Source organism: Coregonus clupeaformis, chromosome 14 (genome assembly GCF_020615455.1).
Source record: "Coregonus clupeaformis isolate EN_2021a chromosome 14, ASM2061545v1, whole genome shotgun sequence".
Lineage (NCBI taxonomy): Eukaryota > Metazoa > Chordata > Actinopteri > Salmoniformes > Salmonidae > Coregonus > Coregonus clupeaformis.
Genome location: NC_059205.1, coordinates 25381077 through 25403836, shown reverse-complemented (window position 1 = coordinate 25403836; position 22760 = coordinate 25381077). Strand labels below are relative to the sequence as shown.

Genomic DNA, 22760 nt, shown 5'->3' with positions numbered 1-22760 from the left:
TCTGTCAGGGCGTGTTGTAGGTGTAGTGTAGGAATCAAACGCAGGACTCAGACTGAATGTTCCAAAGGCTGTATTACTGGCCCAACACAGGCAACAGGACAACTAAGCCCGACAGCAAAACCCGCACGAAGGCGAAAGGTAAATGCGCACAAACAGGTGCGACAAAATGTAGCGGTGCACACACAAGTGCAAAAATAAGCTCCAGCACAGTGGAGACAATACGCTCAACCGAGCAAAACACAACACTGACGGAAACAATCACACACAACACTAGACAAACACAACGAGAAACTTATAGGACACTAATTACGTCAAAACAGAAACAGGTGTGTAAACAAACAGACAAAAGCAAACGAACATGAAACATCTAGCGGTGGCAGCTAGAATTCCGGAGACGACGAACGCCGAAGCCTGCCCGAACAAGGGAGAGAGGCAGCCTCGGCCGAAACCGTGACAATGTCAGGCTACTCTAGCCAGCTGAGGAAAGACAGAGATGTCCACTTACGGTTTGCTGCTCTCCAAAAGTGATTTATTAAGCCCTTGATAGTAACAACATTACGACCATATAGACCACATAGCTATCTGAAAGTGTTTGCCGTAGGATGTATAGAGACTAGAGACATTCCTCTCTTTATGTCTCCTGTCACATTTCTGAGGAAACCAAATAAAACATGAACAAATGACTGCTGTTCAAAGAGGATGGTATAATTGTAGTTTTCATACCTAATTAGTTATGGTGAAACACCCCAACTATTTCACCCCTACTCTATTCTAGACGTCTTTAGCTGCCTGCCGCCGCGAAGCTAGCCCCCGACACACTGTCATCTCTAAGAAAGGGTTTCAATTATAAATCATTGATCATTTTCCGGATGTTTAAAACTGTCATGGGGGATTTGAAACCTAATAATTATCAGACTACAATAGATTTACGGACAAAACTTCACATGTGGATTTTTATTTCTTACAATCATTTTCCTGCTCACCATAGATGCCTATCCAATAAAAAACCAATGCCATAACTAATATATTTTACTTCTCTGCACGAATGTAACATGTTCTTGTACAAACTAGAACAAATATTTAAAGACAAATGAAAGCAAATACAGAAGCATGCACCCTTTACATCCACTTCAAAACTACCAGTCTGTGATCAGCCTGTGAGTTGACTTGTGCCATTGATCCTGAGCCAGATGAGTGAATGGGCAGTAGGCTCATGCCCACCTGGGGCTCCTCTTGGCTGAGTTATTTATGTTTTAATTGAGTTTTGGCTGGGTGCCTGCTCTGCCCGCTCTCTCTCTCTGCTGCCCAGGACCAGGGCTGTAAACCTTGAATACCTCAGTAGCAGGAAGGCAGCCGCCATCTCCTCCTCCACCTTGCCGTGTTCTGTTCTGGTTCCGCTCGGTTTTACTGCCCCTCTGGTCCAAGGAACAAAGCTGTACCGGCCCAGCCCACCACACTGGGGTTTAAGAGGAGAGAGAGAGATTAGGCAGGGAGAGAGGCAGATCAGGGGAAATCTACAGAGGAGGCAGGCAGACTAGGCCAGGTGCTCACTATTACCCACTCCTTCCACTCTGGTCTCTGAGCTGGATGAAAAGGCTTCAATCCGCTCTCTCTAGCTCCACACCACAACACTTCTGAGGCCCAAATCCACAAAGGTCAAATAGTGGATGCTTATATTTATCCTGTTTCACTGCATGTATAAGTGGGTAACCTGTACAAGTGTGAAATGGAAATGTGTAAAGGCTCAGTAAAGGCCCAGGCTCCAGAATAACACATCTGTAGTCCATTAATGAGACGGATGGAGGAATGTGTGGAAGCCAAACTACATACGTGTGTGGGGGGAGATGGGGTGATAGAGAAATGCAGGGCTCCTCATGGTTGAAGAGCTAGGCTCTAGACTGGAACACCAGTCAACTAATACTAAAGGCTTCTGAAACATGTACTTATAAGTGTTTTCACATAAGAATAGAGTGGTTAACTGAATATTACGAGGGCTGCTGTTTTATTGCAATGGAATGGGATGTAATTGTGGTCTTTTTCAGAGTGAAATGAAGCTTTCTGCTTGACTGAAGGTGAATAATCCCTGGCTCACCAGGAGACTCTTTTGAAGTGAGAGAGAGAGAGAGAGAGAATGTGATTGTGTAAGGAAAGGAATAGAGAGCAATCCACCATCCCCCTTTTCCTCACTTCCTCCTCTCCTCCCCTCCTCCCACCGCCCTCTCCTCAGGCGAGCTGTTAAGCAGCAGTGCATTGTGGGTGGTAGTGAGGGACGACAGGGAGAGCAGGAATGGAGGGATGAGATACATTTACCTCCTACGTACAGTCAGTGGAGAGGCCTTCAGCCTTCTCCAGTCCTCCTCAGTCTCCTCTCCTCCTTTTCTCTGGGAGGGATAAGAGGCTGTCTAGGGATAAGAGGAATTCCACTGACTTGTTTTTTTGCTTTTCATGTATTGTTGTGTATAATTACATGTATTTAATGTGTATATGGATGTGTAGTTTAATTTGTATATTGTATTTTGATATGTATTGTGCTAAACATGGCTCATGTGTTAAATAGACCTTGGTCTCAGCATTGACTCCCTGTCAAAAAAAGAAAAGAAAAAATATTTACATCCCTCCCTCCCTACACAGTGGGGGGTTAAGGGGAAATAGTAAATTACTGTATGGCTTCAGTAACGTGCCTGGAGTGACGACCCTCACTTTACTTCGCTTCATCACATCACACAACTATTCTATCTCTCCTCAGAGATAGAGGTATTTCATTCTGCTGGCTATGAGTTATGGTTCTGGCCCCGCCACACTCCAGTCAGAGAGAGAGATATGAAATACCTTCAGTGCTCATTAAAAGACGCACGCGCACGCACGCACACACACCGACACACGAACACATACACACACGCACGCACAGTCACACACACTGTTCTAAAAGTTCTAGGAGCCGTGTTGCAGCATGTTGACTGTGTCTACCTGTGTGGTGTTACTGTCGACGACCGCTTTATCGTAGAGGGAAATTAATTGTTGACAAAATGGAGGGAGGAGGGCGTTGTGACAAGAGAGAGAGAAAACACACAGAGTTAGAACCGCCTGTGGCTATGGAACCAAAGAACTTACCCTGTCACACCCCCTCATGATTAAGAAAGATACTTCTGAGAAGGGGGGAAATAGCTCTTATATTACATATTTAGAAGTACTTCCAAATAGTTTGTTATTGTGTTATTGTGCTGCTGAAACATGTCAGAAGTGTCACAGGAGGGTAGTTACTTCTTCGTGCTACCACCAGATGTGTTGACCTCGATGGATCTCTATGTTGTAATCTCCATGTTGCAGATTCTAAATGAGCACCGTGCAGAGCAGACCCCAGTTTACCTGTCTGGCAACGAAGGGGGCTAACACTGCTACACTCTACCATAACACTGTAAGTGTCGAACAAAGGAATGCCTTCAGACTCTTTCCAGAGAGTATGGTTACATGCACACAATTATACCATTATTGTGAATAGTCAGATTAATATAATAGTTTGATTTACACATTTACATTCTTTGCAAGAACGATTTCCCTAATAATCCTGTTTACATGGACAAATCTGAAATCAGCCTACCCGATGGGACTTTGATAAATACAGAAAATCGCAATCAAAATAAACGCTCTACCACAGCGACCATGTTATTTTTGTGAAGCCTATTTGATTCTGAATTCTGACATATACATTTTGTTTGTAAAAACTATTTCTAAGATGAATACTTTTAGTTTTTCCGAAATCACTTCACTCGCATAAAAGAAGGAAGCTCGCGCTAGCACATGCAAATAAACCGCTGCAACTCTGATTAAGGCGTTTACGTGTCCTAATAATTTGAAAGATTGCTCAGATATGCTTACTTCGATCATGACCTAATGCCAATTATGATAAGCAGAGTAAGGCGTTTACATGACTAATGCCATAATCAGTTTAATATTGAATTATTAGTGTGCATGTAAACATACTCAGAGAGCGCTAATGGTCAGAGACATGGACACATGCACACACACACACACACACAGAGACACACACACACACACACACACACACACACACAATCCCCTCCTCCACACACACACACGTTTGCCAAGACAGACCTGCACATATTAATCTCTCTTACAGATGAATGCATTCCTGTGGAGGTTATTAATAAGAGAGTTTGTCTGAGAAAGACATCTAGTGTGTTACACTGAGTTACACTGAGATGTCAGTCTATGGGTGCTGCAGCCATACCAGTCTAAGGGAGGGGGAGGGAGGGCGGGAGGGAGAGAGAGAGAGGGACAGAGAGCGGGAGATGGAAAGAGAGGTTGGCTGCTGCTGCAGAAAGCAGATGTGCCTCAGGTGGGAGGTCTATAGCTCTCTGGAGAAAGAGGGAGAGGGGGAATACTGTCTTTGACCATACATTAGCATGTGTGGGAGTCTGTATGTGTGTGCCTGCATGCAAGTGCTTGTGTGTGTGACATTAGTCCAATACTGTTCTTACCTTGATCATGCAAGTCATGAGATAGCTGTTAGAAAGTTCCTAGCCTTCATCCACTCTACCATTCTAACTTTGTATTAGGGCTGGAAATTGCCAGGGACCTCACGATACAATTTTATCACAATACTTACATGCCGATATGTATTGCGATACTCACGATTCTATATGCATTCCAATTCAATACTGTGATTTTTATTGCGATTCGATGTTCCAAACATATTTCTCACCATATGTCTGCTGCAGAGAGAGAGTCATGAGAAAACAAGTTTTGAGCAGTCATGGAATTAAAAGTGCTGAAAACAAATTGTGCAGGTACAGCCAACTAGCGCAAAAATAATCTTGAAATATTGTCAAAACTATATGATATATCGTCAAAAATAATATCCCAATATATAACTGTATCGATCCCCCCCATCACTACTTTGTATTTTCCTTAAATTCCTTAATCTGATTGAGTGATCAGAGAACATTCTTTGATTTACAACCCAGGTGATTTCAAGGTTAGGTTAGGTTAAGTTTAGGGGAATTTAAAAGCTACGTTTTAGGTCAAATGTAAAACCTATAAGTAATCGACAGTAGTGGTTCTTTCTCATGTGCTTTCTTTTCGTGTGCTTCTGTGTCTCTTCAGTAGTGTGAAAATGTAAGCTAAAATGTTAAGGAAATAAGATACTTTACCCTGGCCTAGTGGTATGAGTAGTTTTGATAGGCCTGATTGACTATGCTTCATTGTTGACATGTTTTGTGTGTTGTTTTGATTTGGTAGGGTGGTTTCGTCATTGTGTTGTGTTGCTGAGTGAGTTTATCACCCAGACAGACAGAGCTATCTCCTCATCTCATACCCTCTTCCCTCTCACAGTGCAGTAGCATACCACTTTATTTTACTTTTTAAACACTGTTATTGAAGATCTTCATCTCTCTTTTCTCTCTCTCTCCATCTCTCTCTCTTTCCCATATTCCCTCCCCACTCCTCCTTTCTCTCGCTCTCTCTCTAGCTCTAGTGTGATGCAGGGTTTGTGTATTCTGTGCTCATATCCAGCTAAAAGGAGAATGCAAAGTAATCTGAGCAGGGAAATATGATGATAATTAATCAATTTTGTCACTGATTGACTACAGCAGATAAGGCAGATAAAGTAATGGATAATGGGGTTTTATCTTGTCAAGAACATGGGATCCCGAGTGGCGCAGTGGTCTAAGGCACTGCATCTCAGTGCTTGAGGCGTCACTACAGACCCCCTGGTTCGATTCCAGGCTGTATCACAACCGCCCGTGATTGGCAGTCCCATAGGGCGTCGTCCGGGTTTGGCCGGTGTAGGCTGTCATTGTAAATAAGAATTGGTTCTTAAGTGACTTGCCTAGTTAAATAAAGGTTAAATAGAAAAAATATATATATATATGATCACAGAACCTAGGTCAAGCTGTGGTGCATCTTCTCTCTTTCTCTACATATTGTATCTCTCTCCTCTCTCCCCTCTTTCTCTCTCTCGCTCTCTCCTCTCTCTCCCTCTCTCCCCCCTCTCTCTATCTCTCTCCCCCCTCTCTCTTTCTTTCTCTCTCTCTCTCTCTGGCCATGCTCCAAGGCCCCGGCTACAGAGGAGTATTTAGGTCAGCCCTGGGTGGCTGTGTAGTTGCTGTGGCCACTATTCTTACAAAGTAAGTGTGCGTCTCCGTAAGGGACAGGCACTCAGGAAAAAATTTGAATGAAAACGAGTCGTCTCTCATTGAATGACAAAGACCTTATTGAAGAATCCCTACTGTTGACCAATCACTGATGAAGGGGCGTAGACTTCGGCTACCGACTTCGACTTGCCTTGAGAAAAAATGTTTTGTGCCCGAACAGCTGAAAAAACCTTACTGGGAAGCAGCCTTAACCCCTCCCATGATCTGTTCCGGACATACCCCTTCTCGTTCCTCCTCCATCTCTTCCCTCCTTTCCCTCTTTCTAATCAACCTCTCCTCCCCTGTTTCCAATACACCTCCTTTTTTCCTCCCCCCTTTCCTCCACCTTAGAACAGTCTGGAGAGGAGTAGGAATAAGTTGCCCCTAGAAACTGATCCAAGGTCAGTTGTGCACTTTCCCTAACGAATCGCTACGGTTAATCTTGGGGGAGGGTACAACTGGTCCTAGTTCAGTGCATGAGGGCCACGTCTACCTTTCCATCTGGTGATGAGTAGTAGACACCTGGATATGATGACCTCTGACCTTATAATGAGGGGAAATGGAGAGCCGGAACTCGATTAGAGGAGAGAGAACAGAGAGGTAGGGAGGGATGCTGAGTTGCAGAGTTAACTGCTAAGTAGATCTAAGTGGTGAAAATCAATTAAGATGGTATGTGTCTTCCAACGAGACGACGAGAGCACTTTGATTGCTGCTGATTTGGGAAGTTAATGAACCCTGATAAAGCAACAGAACCCTGTAGCCACCAGTGACCTCGTCGTCAGGATAATTGCTAGCAAATATAACCGAGAGAGAGAGAGCCGGCTGGTGGACGAGCCCATCCAGTGATCCATCGTGTGACTGTATTCCTGTAGTGTAGAAATGCCACCAGCCATCAGGCTCTATTCTCGGTCTCTGTCCTCACAGCAGATGAACATCGCATGACACCCGGCGAATTATTGCCAGCTAATTTAATAGACAATGAACATGACACTCTCTCCACTCTCTCCCCTTCTCTCTCTTTCTCTCCCTTGGCTTCTTAATCTAATATACTTTGTAATGCAATTCCAGCTTTCAGCCACCACCATCTGAAACCTTAGGCCTATAGTGACAACATGGGCAACCAACAGCAAAGCACTCTGTTCTATCTGTGTTTAGAATCTCAGGTCCAGTGTAACAGCTCGTTGAGCAGCCCCTTGCTGCGAGATAGAGGACAATGGCCTAGACTAGCCTATTGTGGATAAGATGGAGTAACAGCTAAATAGCAAATCAAGCTGTTAGTCCATCATTTGGACTGATTTTAGTAGTCATCTTGCTGTAACAGTGGCTCTTTTCTTCTCCCTGGGTCTGGCCTTAAATGGGGACAACCACAGGTTAAAATGCAAGCAGCATACAACCTGAGATAGGGGAATGGCTTGGTAACAGGAGAAGGGTCTATAACGTTATTCCTACAGTGCCTTCAGAAAGTATTCACACCCCTTGACCTTTTCCACATTTTGTTGGTTTACAGCCCAAGAGTTTAGCATGGATTAAATTGAGATTTTGTGTCACTGATATACACACAGTACCCCATAATGTCACAGGGGAATTTTGTTTTTATAATATTTTACAAATTAATAATAAATGAAAAGCTGAAATGTCTTGAGTCATTAAGTATTCAACCCCTTTGTTATGGCAAGCCTAAATAAGTTCAGGAGTAAAAAATAAATAAGTTGCATGGATTCACTCTGTGTGCAGTAATAGTGGTTAACATGATTTTTGATTGACTACGCCATCTCTGTACCCCACACATACAGTTATCTGTAAGGTCCCTCAGTTGAGTAGTGAATTTCAAGCACAGATTCTACCACAAAAACCAGGGAGGTTTTCCAATGCCTCACAAAGAAGGGCACCTATTGATAGTGATAAAGTGATAAATTACACTTTGGATGGTGTGTCAATACACCCAGTCACTACAAAGATACAGGCGTCCTTCCTAACTCAGTTGCCGGAGAGGAAGCAAACCACTCAGGGATTTCACCATGAGGCCAATGGGGATTTGAATGGCTGTGATAGGACAAAAATTAGGATGGATCAACAACATTGTAGTTACTCCACAATACTAAACCTGCATGACAGAGTGAAATAAGGAAGCCTGTATAGAAGAAAATTATTCCAAAACATTTATCCCATTTGCAATAAGGCACTGAAGTAAGAAAAAAGGCAAATAAAATATTTTCTTGTCCTGAATACAAAGCGTTATGTTTGTGCCAAATCCAACACAAACACATCACTGAGTACCACTCTTCATATTTTCAAGCATGGTGGTGGCTGCATCATGTTATGGGTATGCTTGTCATCGGCAAAGACTAGGGAGGTTTTTAGGATAAAAATAAACATAATAAAGCTACAGTTGAAGTCGGGAGTTTACATACACTTAGGTTGGAGTCATTAAAACTCGTTTTTCAACCACTCCACAAATTTCTTGTTAACAAACTATAGTTTTGGCAAGTCTGTTAGGACATCTACTTTGTGCATGACAGAAGTAATTATTTACAGACCGACAATTGTTTACAGACCGATTATTTCACTTATTCCAGTGGGTCAGAAGTTTACATTACACTAAGTTGACTGTGCCTTTAAACAGCTTGGAAAATTCCAGAAAATTATGTCATGGCTTTAGGAGCTTCTGATAGGCTAATTTACATAATTTGAGTACCTGTGGATGTATTTCAAGTACTGCCTTCAAACTCAGTGCCTCTTTGCTTGACATCATGGGAAAATCAAAAGAAATCAGCAAAGACCTCAGAAAAAAATTTGTAGACCTCCACAAGTCTGGTTCATCATTGGGAGCAATTTCCAAATGGCTGAAGGTTCCACGTTCATCTGTACAAACAATAGTACACAAGTATAAGCACCATGGGACCACGCAGCCGTTATACCGCTCAGGAAGGAGACGCTCCTAGAGATTAACGTACTTTGGTGCGAAACGTGCAAATCAATCCCAGAACAACAGCAAAGGATCTTGTGAAGATGCTGGAGGAAACAGGTACAAAAGTGTCTATATCCACAGTAAAAACGAGTCCTATATCGACAACCTGAGAGGCCGCTCAGCAAGGAAGATGCCACTCCTTCAAAACCGCCATAAAAAAGCCAGACTACAGTTTGCAACTGCACATGGGGACAAAGATCATACTTTTTGGAGAAATGTCCTCTGGTCTGATGAAACAAAAATAGAACTGTTTGGCCATAATGACCGTCGTTATGTTTGGAGGAAAAAGGGGATTGCTTGGAAGCCGAAGAACACCATCCCAACCGTGAAGCACGGGGGTGGCAGCATCATGCTGTGGGGGTGCTTTGCTGCAGGAGGGACTGGTGCACTTCACAAAATAGATGGCATCATGAGGAAGGAAAATTATGTGGACATATTGAAGCAACATCTCAAGACATCAGTCAGGTAGTTAAAGCTTGGTCGCAAATGGGTCTTCTAAATGGACAATGACCCCAAGCATACTTCCAAAGTTGTGCCAATATGGCTTAAGGACAACAAAGTCAAGGTATTGGAGTGGCCATCACAAAGCCCTGACCTCAATCCTATAGAAAATGTGTGGGCAGAACTGAAAAAGCGTGTGTGAGCAAGGAGGCCTACAAACCTGACTCAGTAACACCAGCTCTGTCAGGAGGAATGGGCCAAAATGTACTTATTGTGGGAAGTTTGTGAAACGTTTGACCCAAGTTAAACAATTTAAAGGCAATGCTACCAAATACTAATTGAGTGTATGTAAACTTCTGACCCACTGGGAATTATTCTGACATTTCACATTCTTAAAATAAAGTGGTGATCCTAACTGACCTAAAACAGGGAATTTTTACTAGGATTAAATGTCAGGAATAGTGGAAAACGGAGTTTAAATGTATTTGGCTAAGGTGTATGTAAACTTCCGACTTCAACTGTAAGTACAGGCAATTATCCTAGAGGAAACCTGGTTTAGTCTGCTTTCCAACAGACACTGGGAGATAAATTAACCTTTCAGCAAGACATTATCCTTAAACACGAGGCCAAATATACACTAGAGTTGCTTACCAAGATGACATTGAATGTTTCTGAGTGGCCTAGTTACAGTTTTGACATAAATCAGCTTGAAAATCTATGGCAAGACTTAAAAATGGTTGTCTAGCAATGATCAACAACCAACTTTAAGAATTTAAAAAAGAATAATGTGCAAATATTGTACAATCCAGGTATTCAAAGCTCTTAGAGACTTACCCTAAAAGACTCACAGCTGTAATTGCTGCCAAAGGTGATTCTAACATGTATTGACTCAGGGGGTTGAATACTTATCTAATCAAAGTATGTGATTTATTTTCCATACATTTTTTCTAAATATTTGAATTTTTCTAAGAGTTTGACATTACAGATTATTGTGTGTAGATCGTTGACAAAAAAAGACAGTTAAATCCTTTTGAATCCCTCTTTGTAACACAACAAAATGTGGAAAAAGTCAAGGGGTGTGAATACTTTCTGAAGGCAATGTAGTTATATGTACTTATCTACTTCAATTACCTCGTACCCTTGCACATCACCTCAGTACTGGTTCCCCGTGTATATAGCCAAGTTATCGATACTTATTGTGTATTTATTATTACGTGTTTTACTTTTCTATTATTTCTCTATTTTTTTTCTCTCTGCATTGTTGGGAAGAGCCCGTAAGTGAGCATTACACTGTTAGTCTACACCTGTCGTTTACAAAGCATGTGACAAATACAATTTGATTGGATTGGATTTGGAATAGGGTGTCATGATTGCATTTCATGATCACTCTGGAACAATTTCATTTCTCCCTGTAGTAAGGATAAGTAGATGTCTGTTCCTGTGTTGTAATCCCACCTGTTCCAGTGCTGTCGAAGGGATGTTATTCCCTGTTAGCTCCCCTTCTCTCATCCTGGGGTGAAAGGAGTCTTTTGTGTCCCTACCTGCTTGCCGCTCTGCTCTCCTCTCCTCACAACTATGGCTGAGTGACTGACTGGCTAAGTGAGAGCGCAGTAATCCCTGTTAGCTCACACTTGAGTCTGTGGTTGTACCGTAGGAGAGGAGGAGGAGGAGGAGGAAGAGGAGGGGGAAGAGGATGAAGAAGAGGGGTCTCGGGAACCCCTAGCGAGATGCAGATGTTGAGTGGGATTTTGCTGGGACAGCTGTGTGTGTTTTTGTGTATGTGTGTCTGAGTTATGACATGAAGTGAATTTCTCTAGTCTAGTGGGATAGGAGGAAACCTCTTTGACATCATCACCAGCGCTTCCAAAACAGCCAGGGCCACAGAGTTACAGATAGACATAGAATATGGCAGGGTACACTTTTGGACACTACCTCTGGCAGCCTCAGAAGAGGAGTAGTGGCCAGAAGCTCTCCTCCTCTCCTCTCCTCTCCTCTCCTCTATTACTGTCAGTGTGTCTGGAAGCACTCAGTGAAAGCCCCTCTCATCTCCCCAGACATCTTTATTCTCAGGTATGTCCATGGCTGTGTTTCAAGTGGCACCCTATTCCCTATATAGTGCACTACCTTTGACCAGATCCCTATGGGCCCTGGTCAAAAGTATTGGACTATAAAGGGACCAGGGCACCATTTGAGACGCAATCCGTGTGTCTGTCTTCAGGCCAGAGCAGATCAAAGCTGCGGCCAGACGTACATAAACACTAATCCTGTTAGATAAAGGGTTCTGGGTGTAGAGTCCATCGGGCCTGCTGGACAGACAGGGATGAGACACAGATACAGACGGACAGAGACCGATAAAGATAGTGAGCGATAGTGATGGGTGAAGAGAGGGACGGAGAGGTAGTGAGAGAGAGAAGGAGAGGGAAGGAAGGAGGATGGGATGAGCTAAGAAATGTAGCAGACTATCTCTTCCTTCAGTTGAATGGACTGCCAGTGGAGGAATTACAGTTGACACTGACAACTCTCTGCTGACTTTGCACAATTCATTCCTGGTGAAGGGGAATATGAGTGAGAGCAGCGGTGTGGATGGGAAACATATAGTGAGTGTCCCAGATGGCACCCTATTCACTATGTAGTGCAATATATAGGGAACGGGGCCATTTGGGATGCAACCATAGTTTAACAACTTTAAAGAGTGAACTGATAGATGAGCTCCATCTTTTTCTAGTGGTCTATAAACCTGCCAGTATTTCTCGGTGAACCCAGTCACTCTGCACATTCCTGTAGAGTAAACCATTGATCCTGGAACATGGTTTCATTTAAAGGGCCACTGGTCAGACTCACGGCCAACGTTCCTACTACCTGTGCCTGACACATTGCCTGTATTTAAACACTATCATGATAAAGTCACATCCCAGTTGTCTGTCAACAGAGATGTTCAAGTTCTATTAGTGATAGTTGATAATGGTATTAAAATGATTTGCCGTGGTGTCAGTATCTCCTGTCCTCCCCTGATTGATGCCTATGGCAGTTGGGTGGGTTTGTGTGTGGAGACGTGATTGATGTGTGTGCCAGTTGTGTGTAGGGAGAGACAGATGCACAGCTGTCTGTCTGTCTCAGGGAGGCCCCAGTCATCCCCAATCATCTGCAGTGATTATCTCTGTCAGCTACAGTTTCTTTGTTTCCTGCTCTCCTTTCCTCTCCTCCTCACACTCGCATAATATACATCCACTTGGCAACTACTAAGAACCTTTCCTTCACGTCCTCATTCAATCTATTCATTTCCCGAACCAATCATCTCATGTCATGCATATTGAATTCCTGAGTAAGAGATGGATTGATTCTAGTATGATTGTCTTTCCATTCTGTCAGTCTGTAGGATATAATGGCCATTATGGTGGAGATGATGAGAGGTGATTTCCCCTGTTCTTCTTACTATCACATAGACAACAGGATGTCTGGCAGCATGTCTGTAGGCTGCTGATATGCGATCCTACATCCCAGTCTGTCTGTTTGCTCACACTGTGTGATAGAAACTCTTCTACTGGGCCCAGGGCACAACGGTTAGTTACCAAGTTCTTATAGGGAAAATGTCCCTGTGTGTGTGTCTGCGTGAGAGAGAGAGATTACACTTTCCCAAGCAGATTGTTGAGAAAGCCAAACTGTTAGTGAAAGTGTGGGATTGACTCTACAGTCAAACAACCTGCTTGTTTGCTCTGTACCTGATAGGCCAGGGGCAGTTAGGTGTGTCACAGGGAAGCGGGGAACTGATATCACTCTAGACACCGATTGGTCGAGGTACAGTCGGATTGGAACCAATGTTGTGATTCAAATATTTGAACGTTAGGAGAGAGAAAGGGGTCGGTTGGTCGCTTTGTGGCTGTACCTTTAAATTTGTATCGCACAATAAAACGTGGTTGCCAGTAAAATAAGAAAAAATAACTTTATAATGACTTGCCTTCTAGTATGTCTGTTGTAATAATTGTTGGCTTTCTTTAAGGATTAAACACTATTCCTCGTATTACCATCCTATTTGGCTGTGGTAAATGTCAAAATGATTTAAATAATCACATTTCCACTGCAAACAAGCCAATGCAGGGAAGGATCGGTGTTTGTGTGGAATGCAGGGGTTGTCCTTTCCTTCTTTCCCCTGTCATAGTGATTTAGGAGCGGAACATACCACTCTCTTCCTGCTGCAGGGGGGGTCTGAATCCCCCCTCTGTCACACACGGGTGGGGTTGACAGGTTTGCGAGGGGAACCTGTCGACTGTCGTACAGATGAGACGTCTGTCGTTTGTTTTACCACCCTCTCTCTGCTTCTTCCGTTATCTGTGAAAACACTGCTGTCGTCGTTGGATGGAGTGGGTGGCCACCAGGGTTTAAACATGCTTCCTGAATTGTGAGTTGAAAAATAATTTACCCCACACCATGATGACCACACTCTGTCAGTGACAGACCACAGACAGATAGTGACAGCAGTGTCATCGATCCCCAGAATGGGTGGGTGGGTGGGGCAGTTAGTGATATAGACAAGGGTGTTGTTGTCACTCACTGTGACAGCTGGGGACCTTGGTGGAATGTCCCAGTGTCCCAGTGTCTAGCTCCATCATAGTTAAGATGGCTTATAAACTACAGGGACTGGCTGGTGTCATGCTTATCACTGTCTCACAGTCTGTTAACAGCCTTAGCACCTCCTGCCTCATAAACAAGATGCTCCTAGACACTGATCTAAGGTGAGTTTTGAGTTTCTCCCACTAATGGTTAGGATTGGGGGAGTTATTGCTGACTAGATCTGTGTCTATGGAAAACAGATTGCGGTTTATTTCATTTTATTAATCCAATAAACACAATTGCAATCATCATATCTATGATTCATTCACTGCTACAGCTCGGCAGTATACTGTCTGGACTCTGGCTGAGATGACTAATAAAACAATGAGTGATACACTGTGAAGTTAACGAGTTTTATTGTTTGGATAATATATTCGTTTATTTACTTTAGCACTAGTATATCAGTCTCATATCTTCTTAATGGTTATTACTAGTTAATAAATGCTTGGCATATCGTAATTGTAACACACACTGAATAGAAAATAAAACTGTAGCACACTGGCGATCTTGATGCTTCCAACAAATGTAATTGATCTTATTTCACCAATGTTTCAGACTCAATAGACCTTCATCGGGATATTTCATTGTGACACACTCAAATATCCTTGTAAACGGCATCTTTGTAATGTAGTGTGGGGTGTTTTCTATCACTATGGGATGGATCCTGTCTTCCCCCATGTCACTCTGTAGTCCTATTTACCGTCAGAGAGCTCCTGTTTCCATGGTGTCTGAATGTGACACACCCTGTGATCTGCCCAGGGACACCCTGTGTGTGTGTATGTTGCCCTCTCATTGATCCCGAATAGAACAGCTGGGGAGATATAAATAGCATCTCTCTCTTTAGCAATCTCTCTTGGGATGCCACAGGAAAGAGAGAGGGAAAAATATGGCAGACCTGTAAAACTCTCCCTGTACTTAACCTTGTTCTCCCCTGTTAATGGCCTGTTGTCAACCCTCATTCCTTCAGCATTGTGTGTGGGGAACAGAATGAGGTTCAGTGGATCTATGTAGTAACTTACTGAGAGTCAGGACTGTGTGCATGTACTTCATGGCCAATACAGTAGGCCTTTTCCTGGTTAGTTTACTCAGTGAGTGAATAGCTTAGATTGCCTTTTGAGTACACTGAGAATAGGTGATGAAACATGTGTCAAACACATCATTCAGCCCACAATCAAGACGGCTTGAGCTGTACTCTCAACTGCAACGGGTTTAGAGTGCTACTGTTGTCTTAAGCTGAGTGCCAACAGCTAGTTTCAGGACCTACTTCACTACTGCTTAATGACAACACTGAACAGGTGACTGGAACCTCTTACACCTGGCTCCTGTATTATGACTTTCTGTGGTGTGTGTGTGAGTGTGTGTGCGCACATGCGTTTGTCTGACCATCCATGCTTGCATATGTGTTTGTGTTTCAATCAATCAGCTGTTTGATCTAGCTTCTAGACCACCATGTGTATTAACAGTGTATTGTGCGGACAGACAGGCAGAGGGACAGGTGGGGAGCGGACATCTGGGTAGGCTGCTCTGTAATGGATGGCTAATGTAACAGATACTCTCTGTGTTAGTAGAGCACAGTCTCTCTGTGTGTGTGTGTGAGAGAGAGAGTGTGTGTGTGTGAGAGAGAGAGTTTGGGTCTGTGGGTTTGGGTGTGTGTGTGTATGAGCACGTGGGGGTGCTTTTGTGTGTACTTCTCTAGATGTACATGTGGTGACTGTGGGTGTAACAGAGTGGAAAACATGGGTCGTCTTGCTCTTCTTTGTCTGATAATGATGCCACACTGGCCAACACTTTAGAGAAGAGGGAGAGGAGGAGGCTGTGAGGAGACAATGGTATCAACACCCAGTCTGTTAAACAGTGTGAGGCAGTCTGATGAACAGAGGCACTGTCACGCCCTGGCTCTGGGGACTCTTATATGTTGAGCCAGGGTGTGTAGGGTCTATGTTTTGTGTTCTATGTTCAGTTTCTAGTTCATGTTGTTTTCTAGGTTGGCCGGGGTGGTTCTCAATCAGAGGCAACGAGAATCAGCTGTTGCTTGTTGTCTCTGATTGGGAGCCATACTTAGGCAGCCTGTTGTGCACTTGTGTTTTGTGGGATCTTGTTCCGTGTAGGTTTGTGTTATTGACCGAGGACTTCACGTATCGTTTTGTTGTTTTTGTTGTATTTGAAAAGTACCGATTAAAGTATGTACTCATATCACGCTGCGCCTTGGTCCGCTCATTATAACGATCGTGACAGGCACTGACGGGGGAGGGAGCAGAGAGGGGATATGGGAAGGGGGGAGGCAGGGTGGAGAGTGGTATAGGGGTCCTGAGAAATGACCTAATTTGGGGGAGAGTGACTGACAAGGCACCTGCCGCTCAGCCGCCTCTCTCAAGCACGCATAGACATTAACTCAAAAAGACTCCTGCAACCCGATCTCCCACTCAGAGACGTTTCAACAGTATTTCAACTGCTGCAGCCACCTGTTGGCAACTCTCCTCCTACATCACAGATACCACAGTATTATAGCCCTATAGGCTCTCTCTGTATGCTTGGTGTTGAACATATAGCCTAGCCCTATAGACTTGGATTGATCGGTTAGAGATAGCAGTTTGCAGTTGTCAGCTCTCTCCCTATAACCCAGTATTAAAACGAATGGGCCCAGGCCTGTAGGATCTACACTGAGTATACCAAACATTAGGAACAACTTCCTAATATTGACTTGCACTCAGAACAGCCTCAATTCGTCGGGGCATGGACTCTACAAGGTGTCGAAAGCGTTCCACAGGGATTCTGGCCCATGTTGATTCCAATGCTTCCAACAGTTGGGTCAAACTATTGAGCATGAAAAACCCAGCAGCATTGCAGTTTCTGACACAAACCGGTGCGCCTGGCACCTACTACCATAAACCCTGTTCAAAGGCACTTAAATATTGTATCTTTCCCATTCAACCTCTGAATGGCACACATACACATACACAATCTCAATTGTCTCAAGATTCAAAAAAGTAATCTTTAACCTGTCTCCTCCTCTTCATCTACACTGATTTAAGTGGATTTAGCAAGTGACATCAATAAGGGATCATAGGTTTCACCTGGTCAGTCTATGTCATGGAAAGAGCAGGTGTTCTTAATGTTTTGTACACTCAGTGTGTATGATTAGGGGTGCAACTTTCACGGGGGGCGGGGGACATGTCCCCCCCGACATTCTGAAATAGCATTTTTGTCACCCCCAATTTTATCATTGTAATGTGATACAAAACAAGGCAACGGTGTGCTTTAGGACCATACGGACGCCTCCGAGCAGTCCCCCCCACTTCTAGAACCAAAGTTGCGCCCCTGTATATGATATATGGGTTAGTAAGATTTAGCAGTTTTCAGTTGGTGCAACTGCCCTATCCCATCTGGACAAGAGGAATACCTACAGTGGGGAGAACAAGTATTTGATACACTGCCGATTTTGCAGGTTTTCCTACTTACAAAGCATGTAGAGGTCTGTAATTTTTATTATAGGTACACTTCAACTGTGAGAGACGGAATCTAAAAAATCCAGAAAATCACATTGTATGATTTTTAAGTAATTAATTTGCATTTTATTATATGACATAAGTATTTGATACATCAGAAAAACAGAACTTAATATTTGGTACAGAAACCTTTGTTTGCAATTACAGAGATCATACGTTTCCTGTAGGTCTTGAACAGGTTTGCACACACTGCAGCAGGGATTTTGGCCCACTCCTCCATACAGACCTTCTCCAGATCCTTCAGGTTTCGGGGCTGTCGCTGGGCAATACGGACTTTCAGCTCCCTCCAAAGATGTTCTATTGGGTTCAGGTCTGGAGACTGGCTAGGCCACTCCAGAACCTTGAGATGCTTCTTACGGAGCCACTCCTTAGTTGCCCTGGCTGTGTGTTTCAGGTCGTTGTCATGCTGGAAGACCCAGCCACGACCCATCTTCAATGCTCTTACTGAGGGAAGGAGGTTGTTGGCCAAGATCTCGCGATACATGGCCCCATCCATCTTCCCCTCAATACGGTGCAGTCGTCCTGTCCCCTTTGCAGAAAAGCATCCCCAAAGAATGATGTTTCCACCTCCATGCTTTACGGTTGGGATGGTGTTCTTGGGGTTGTACTCATCCTTCTTCTTCCTCCAAACACGGCGAGTGGAGTTTAGACCAAAAAGCTATATTTTTGTCTCATCAGACGGGCCTGGACAAGTTGGTAAACTTCAGACGGGCCTGGACATGCGCTGGCTTGAGCAAGGGGACCTTGCGTGCTCTGCAGGATTTTAATCCATGACGGCGTAGTGTGTTACTAATGGTTTTCTTTGAGACTGTGGTCCCAGCTCTCTTCAGGTCATTGACCAGGTCCTGCCATGTAGTTCTGGGCTGATCCTTCACCTTCCTCATGATCATTGATGCCCCACGAGGTGAGATCTTGCATGGAGCCCCAGACCGAGGATGATTGACCATCATCTTGAACTTCTTCCATTTTCTAATAATTGCACCAACAGTTGTTGCCTTCTCACCAAGCTGCTTGCCTATTGTCCTGTAGCCCATCCCAGCCTTGTGCAGGTCTACAATTCTATCCCTGATGTCCTTACACAGCTCTCTGGTCTTGGCCATTGTGGAGAGGTTGGAGTCTGTTTGATTGAGTGTGTGGACAGGTGTCTTTTATACAGGTAACGAGTTCAAACAGGTGCAGTTAATACAGGTAATGAGTGGAGAACAGGAGGGGTTCTTAAAGAAAAACTAACAGGTCTGTGAGAGCCGGAATTCTTACTGGTTGGTAGGTGATCAAATACTTATGTCAGCAATAAAATTCAAATGAATTACTTAAAAATCATACAATGTGATTTTCTGGATTTTTTTCTGGAAGTGTACCTATGATAAATATTACAGACCTCTACATGCTTTGTAAGTAGGAAAACCTGCAAAATCGGCAGTGTATCAAATACTTGTTCTCCCCACTGTATGTAAGAATGCTGTTCATTGACTATAGCTCAGCATTCAACACCATAGTACCCTCCAAGCTCATCATTAAGCTCGAGGCCCTGGGTCTGAACCCCGCCCTGTGCAACTGGGTCCTGGACTGACGGGCCGCCCCCAGGTGGTGAATGTAGAAAACAACATCTCCACTTCGCTGATCCTCAACACTGGGGCCCCACAAGGGTGCGTTCTCAGCCCACTCCTGTACTCCCTGTTCACCCATGACTGCGTGGCCAAGCACGCCTCCAACACAATCATCAAGTTTGCAGATGACACAACAGTAGTAGGCTTGATTACCAACAATGACGAGACCGCCTACAGGGAGAAAATAACCTCTCACTCAACGTCAACAAAACAAGATGATCGTGGAGATGATCGTGGACTTCAGGAAACAGCAGAGGGTGCATCCCCCTATCCACATCGACGGGACCGCAGTGGAGAATGTGGAAAGCTTCAAGTTCTTTGGCGTACACATCACTGACAAACTGAAATGGTCCACCCACGCAGACAGTGTGGTGAAGAAGGCGCAACAGAGCCTCTTCAACCTCAGGAGGCTGAAGAAATTTGGCTTGGCACCTAAAACCCTCACAAACTTTTACAGATGCACAATTGAGAGCATCCTGTCGGGCTGGTATGGCAACTGCACCGCCCGCAACAGCAGGGCTCTCCAGAGGGTGGTGCGGTCTGCCGAAAGCATTACCGGGGGCAAACTGCCCGCCCTCCAAGACACCTACAGCACTCGATGTCACAGGAAGGCCAAAAAGATCATCAAGGACATCAACCACCCGAGCCACTGCCTGTTCACCCCGCTATCATCCAAAAGGCGAGGTCAGTACAGGTGCATCAAAGCTGGGACCGAGAGAATGAAAAACAGCTTCTATCTCAAGGCCATCAGACTGTTAAATAGCCATCAATAGCATATTAGAGGCTGTTGCTGCCTATTGAAAACACTAGTCACTTTAATAATGTTTACATATCTTGCACTACTCATCTCATATGTATATACTGCATTCTATTCTATAATATTCTACTGTATCTTAGTCCATGCCGCTCTGTCATTGCTTGTCCATATATGTATATATTATTAAATTCCATTCCTTACTAGATTTGTGTGTATTGGGTATATGTTGTGAAATTGTTAGATATTACTTGATAGATATTACTGCACTGTCGGAGCTAGAAGCACAAGCATTTCGCTACACCCGCTATAACATCTGCTAAACACGTGTATGTGACAAATAACATTTGATTTGATTTGTTCCACAAGTTGAAATCAAGATCAGATTTGTTTAATTATTTAGGTGGAATCAGGTGGAATCACAAGGAGACCTACTTAATTCAATCTACCGTAGCAGAGAGAGAACAATGGCATGACAAACAAGTGGAGCTGCTAAGCTCGGCACAGAGAGAGAATATTGGCAGAGACTGAAGAAAATATAAGCCAGTCCTTCCCAGGTCTCACTGTAACATAATATTTGTCAGGAAATCGCTGTGAGCAGCACACGTCTCTCATTTGCGGGAAGTGTTGGTGGTCACACTCTTGGGGTGCGTCCCAAATTGCACTATATTCCCTATAAAGTGCAGTACTTCTGACCAGAGCCACATGGGCCTTGGTCTAAAGTAATACACTACAAAGGGAGTAGGATGCCATTTGGGATGCACCCTAGATCTCCTCTGAGAAGAGAGATGTGCCGTTGTCAGCCGTTAGGATTGAGATATTTACTGTACGTAATTAAAGTGTGTTTCTGGACAAGAGGGGGAAAATGCTGACACTTTCATGTCATTGACAGGACAGGTTATTTATTAAAATGATATATGCCTACTGGATTTACTCTGTCTACTGTCCCCTGTATAAAGCCCTACTATTATTTTATTTTGCTGCTGCTATTTTATTATTTGCTACCTATTTTTTACTTAACACTTTTATCTTATTTTCTTAAAACTGCATTGTTGGTTAAGGGCTTACTGTAAGGTCTACACCGGTTGTATTCGGCGCATGTGGCAAATACAATTTGATTTGATTTGATTAAATGTCTTTGATCGGGCCAGTTATAATAAAATGTTCTCATTCATTAACTATTCAACTATTGTGTTTATGTGGTTGAACTGTGGTTGACTCTACTTCTGCTCTGGAATAAATCCACTTAGATGATGATCACTTCTATATTCTACAAAATGCTAAACAAATCTTAACAAATCTTCATGGCTTCAATTATGTACATTAGTTCTGGTCCGCCTTTTAACTATTGCTCTGCTCTGTAGTTCATCCATTTAACCCTAGCCTCCCTCTCTCTCCTCCCCCTCCCCAGACGGTATCCATCGGGTCACAGCCCTGTGCACCTTGCGTGTCACCATAATCACAGACGACATGTTGACCAACAGCATCACGGTGCGCCTGGAGAACATGTCTCAGGAGCGCTTCCTGTCCCCTCTGCTGTCCCTCTTCCTGGAGGGTGTAGCAGCCGTGCTCTCCACCAGGTACTTTGTCTGCTCCTACTTAGGGTTCCGGAAGATTCTCAGTATCAGGAGGGAATAATAATCTTCCAACCGGAATTTCTGTCTAACCTGGGAATTTTGGGGAAAGATATTGAAATGTTGTAACCCTAGCTTCTACTCCATGGAGGTCCATGTAGCCATTCTGTTGCTGCTACAGTACTTCTGCTCCGTATGATCATAAGATTCTCTATTCACTATTCTCTACTCTCCACCAGCCGCCAGGCCGTCTTTGTGTTCAACATCCAGAACGACACAGACGTGCGCGGCGCCATCCTCAACGTGACCTTCTCGGCGCTGCAGCCAGGGGGCCCCCCAGGGAGGTACTTCCCCTCCGAGGAGCTGCAGGAGCAGATCTACCTGAACCGCACCCTGCTCCGACTAATATCATCACAACAGGTAACCTACTCACAACAGGTTATTTGAATGAATCCCAAATCGACCCCTACCTACCCCATAGGCACTCCTGTAGAACTGGGTAATGGACAGTTGGCACGAAATTGAAGAAAATAATTCTCTGAAACTGGAAGGTACTATCTGAACAATAATAAATGTTTGTTGTTGTTTTGAAAAGTTTAGCTACTGTGTGCCCTAATGAACACGACTCATGTTTTCCCGATCTAAGTCAGCCACTGATTCGAAGGAACGAACGAAAACCTGCGATCTCTGTTACCCATTTCAATTTCTGGATTTGAGCAATTTCCTAATTCATTGTATCCATTCCAGGTGCTTCCCTTCGACGACAACATCTGCCTGAGGGAGCCGTGTGAGAACTACATGAAGTGTGTGTCTGTGCTGAAGTTTGACAGCTCCCCGCCCTTCATCTCCTCTGACACGGTGCTGTTCCGTCCCATCCACCCCATCAACGGTCTGCGCTGCCGCTGTCCTGCAGGCTTTACCGGGGACTACTGCGAGACGGAGATAGACCTCTGCTACTCAGGACCCTGCAGGAACAACGGGAAGTGTCGCAGCCGAGAGGGAGGCTATACCTGCGAGTGTCAGGAAGACTTCACTGGTGAGTGGCTCCACTCGGTGAATGAGTTGTTTCTATACTGTATTATCCTTTGCTAGCCTGTTCTTTGAGCTGTTGTGCGGTCTTGCCAAGGGTGTGAAAATGGCCATAGTAGTT

The 22760-nt window shown here is 44.1% G+C and overlaps 1 protein-coding gene across 3 annotated transcripts in view; it reads left to right on the top strand.

Annotated features, from left to right (window-relative positions):
- The window catches only part of LOC121581258 (cadherin EGF LAG seven-pass G-type receptor 1-like), a 133167-nt gene that overhangs the window by 44111 nt on the left and 66296 nt on the right, over positions 1-22760 (top strand). For all 3 annotated transcript variants that reach the window (XM_045224758.1, XM_041896765.2, XM_045224757.1), the window contains exons 2-4: positions 21448-21616; positions 21850-22030; positions 22358-22646. In XM_045224758.1, coding sequence (XP_045080693.1) covers positions 21448-21616; positions 21850-22030; positions 22358-22646 — 639 coding nt within the window. The remainder of the gene's footprint in view (positions 1-21447; positions 21617-21849; positions 22031-22357; positions 22647-22760) is intronic.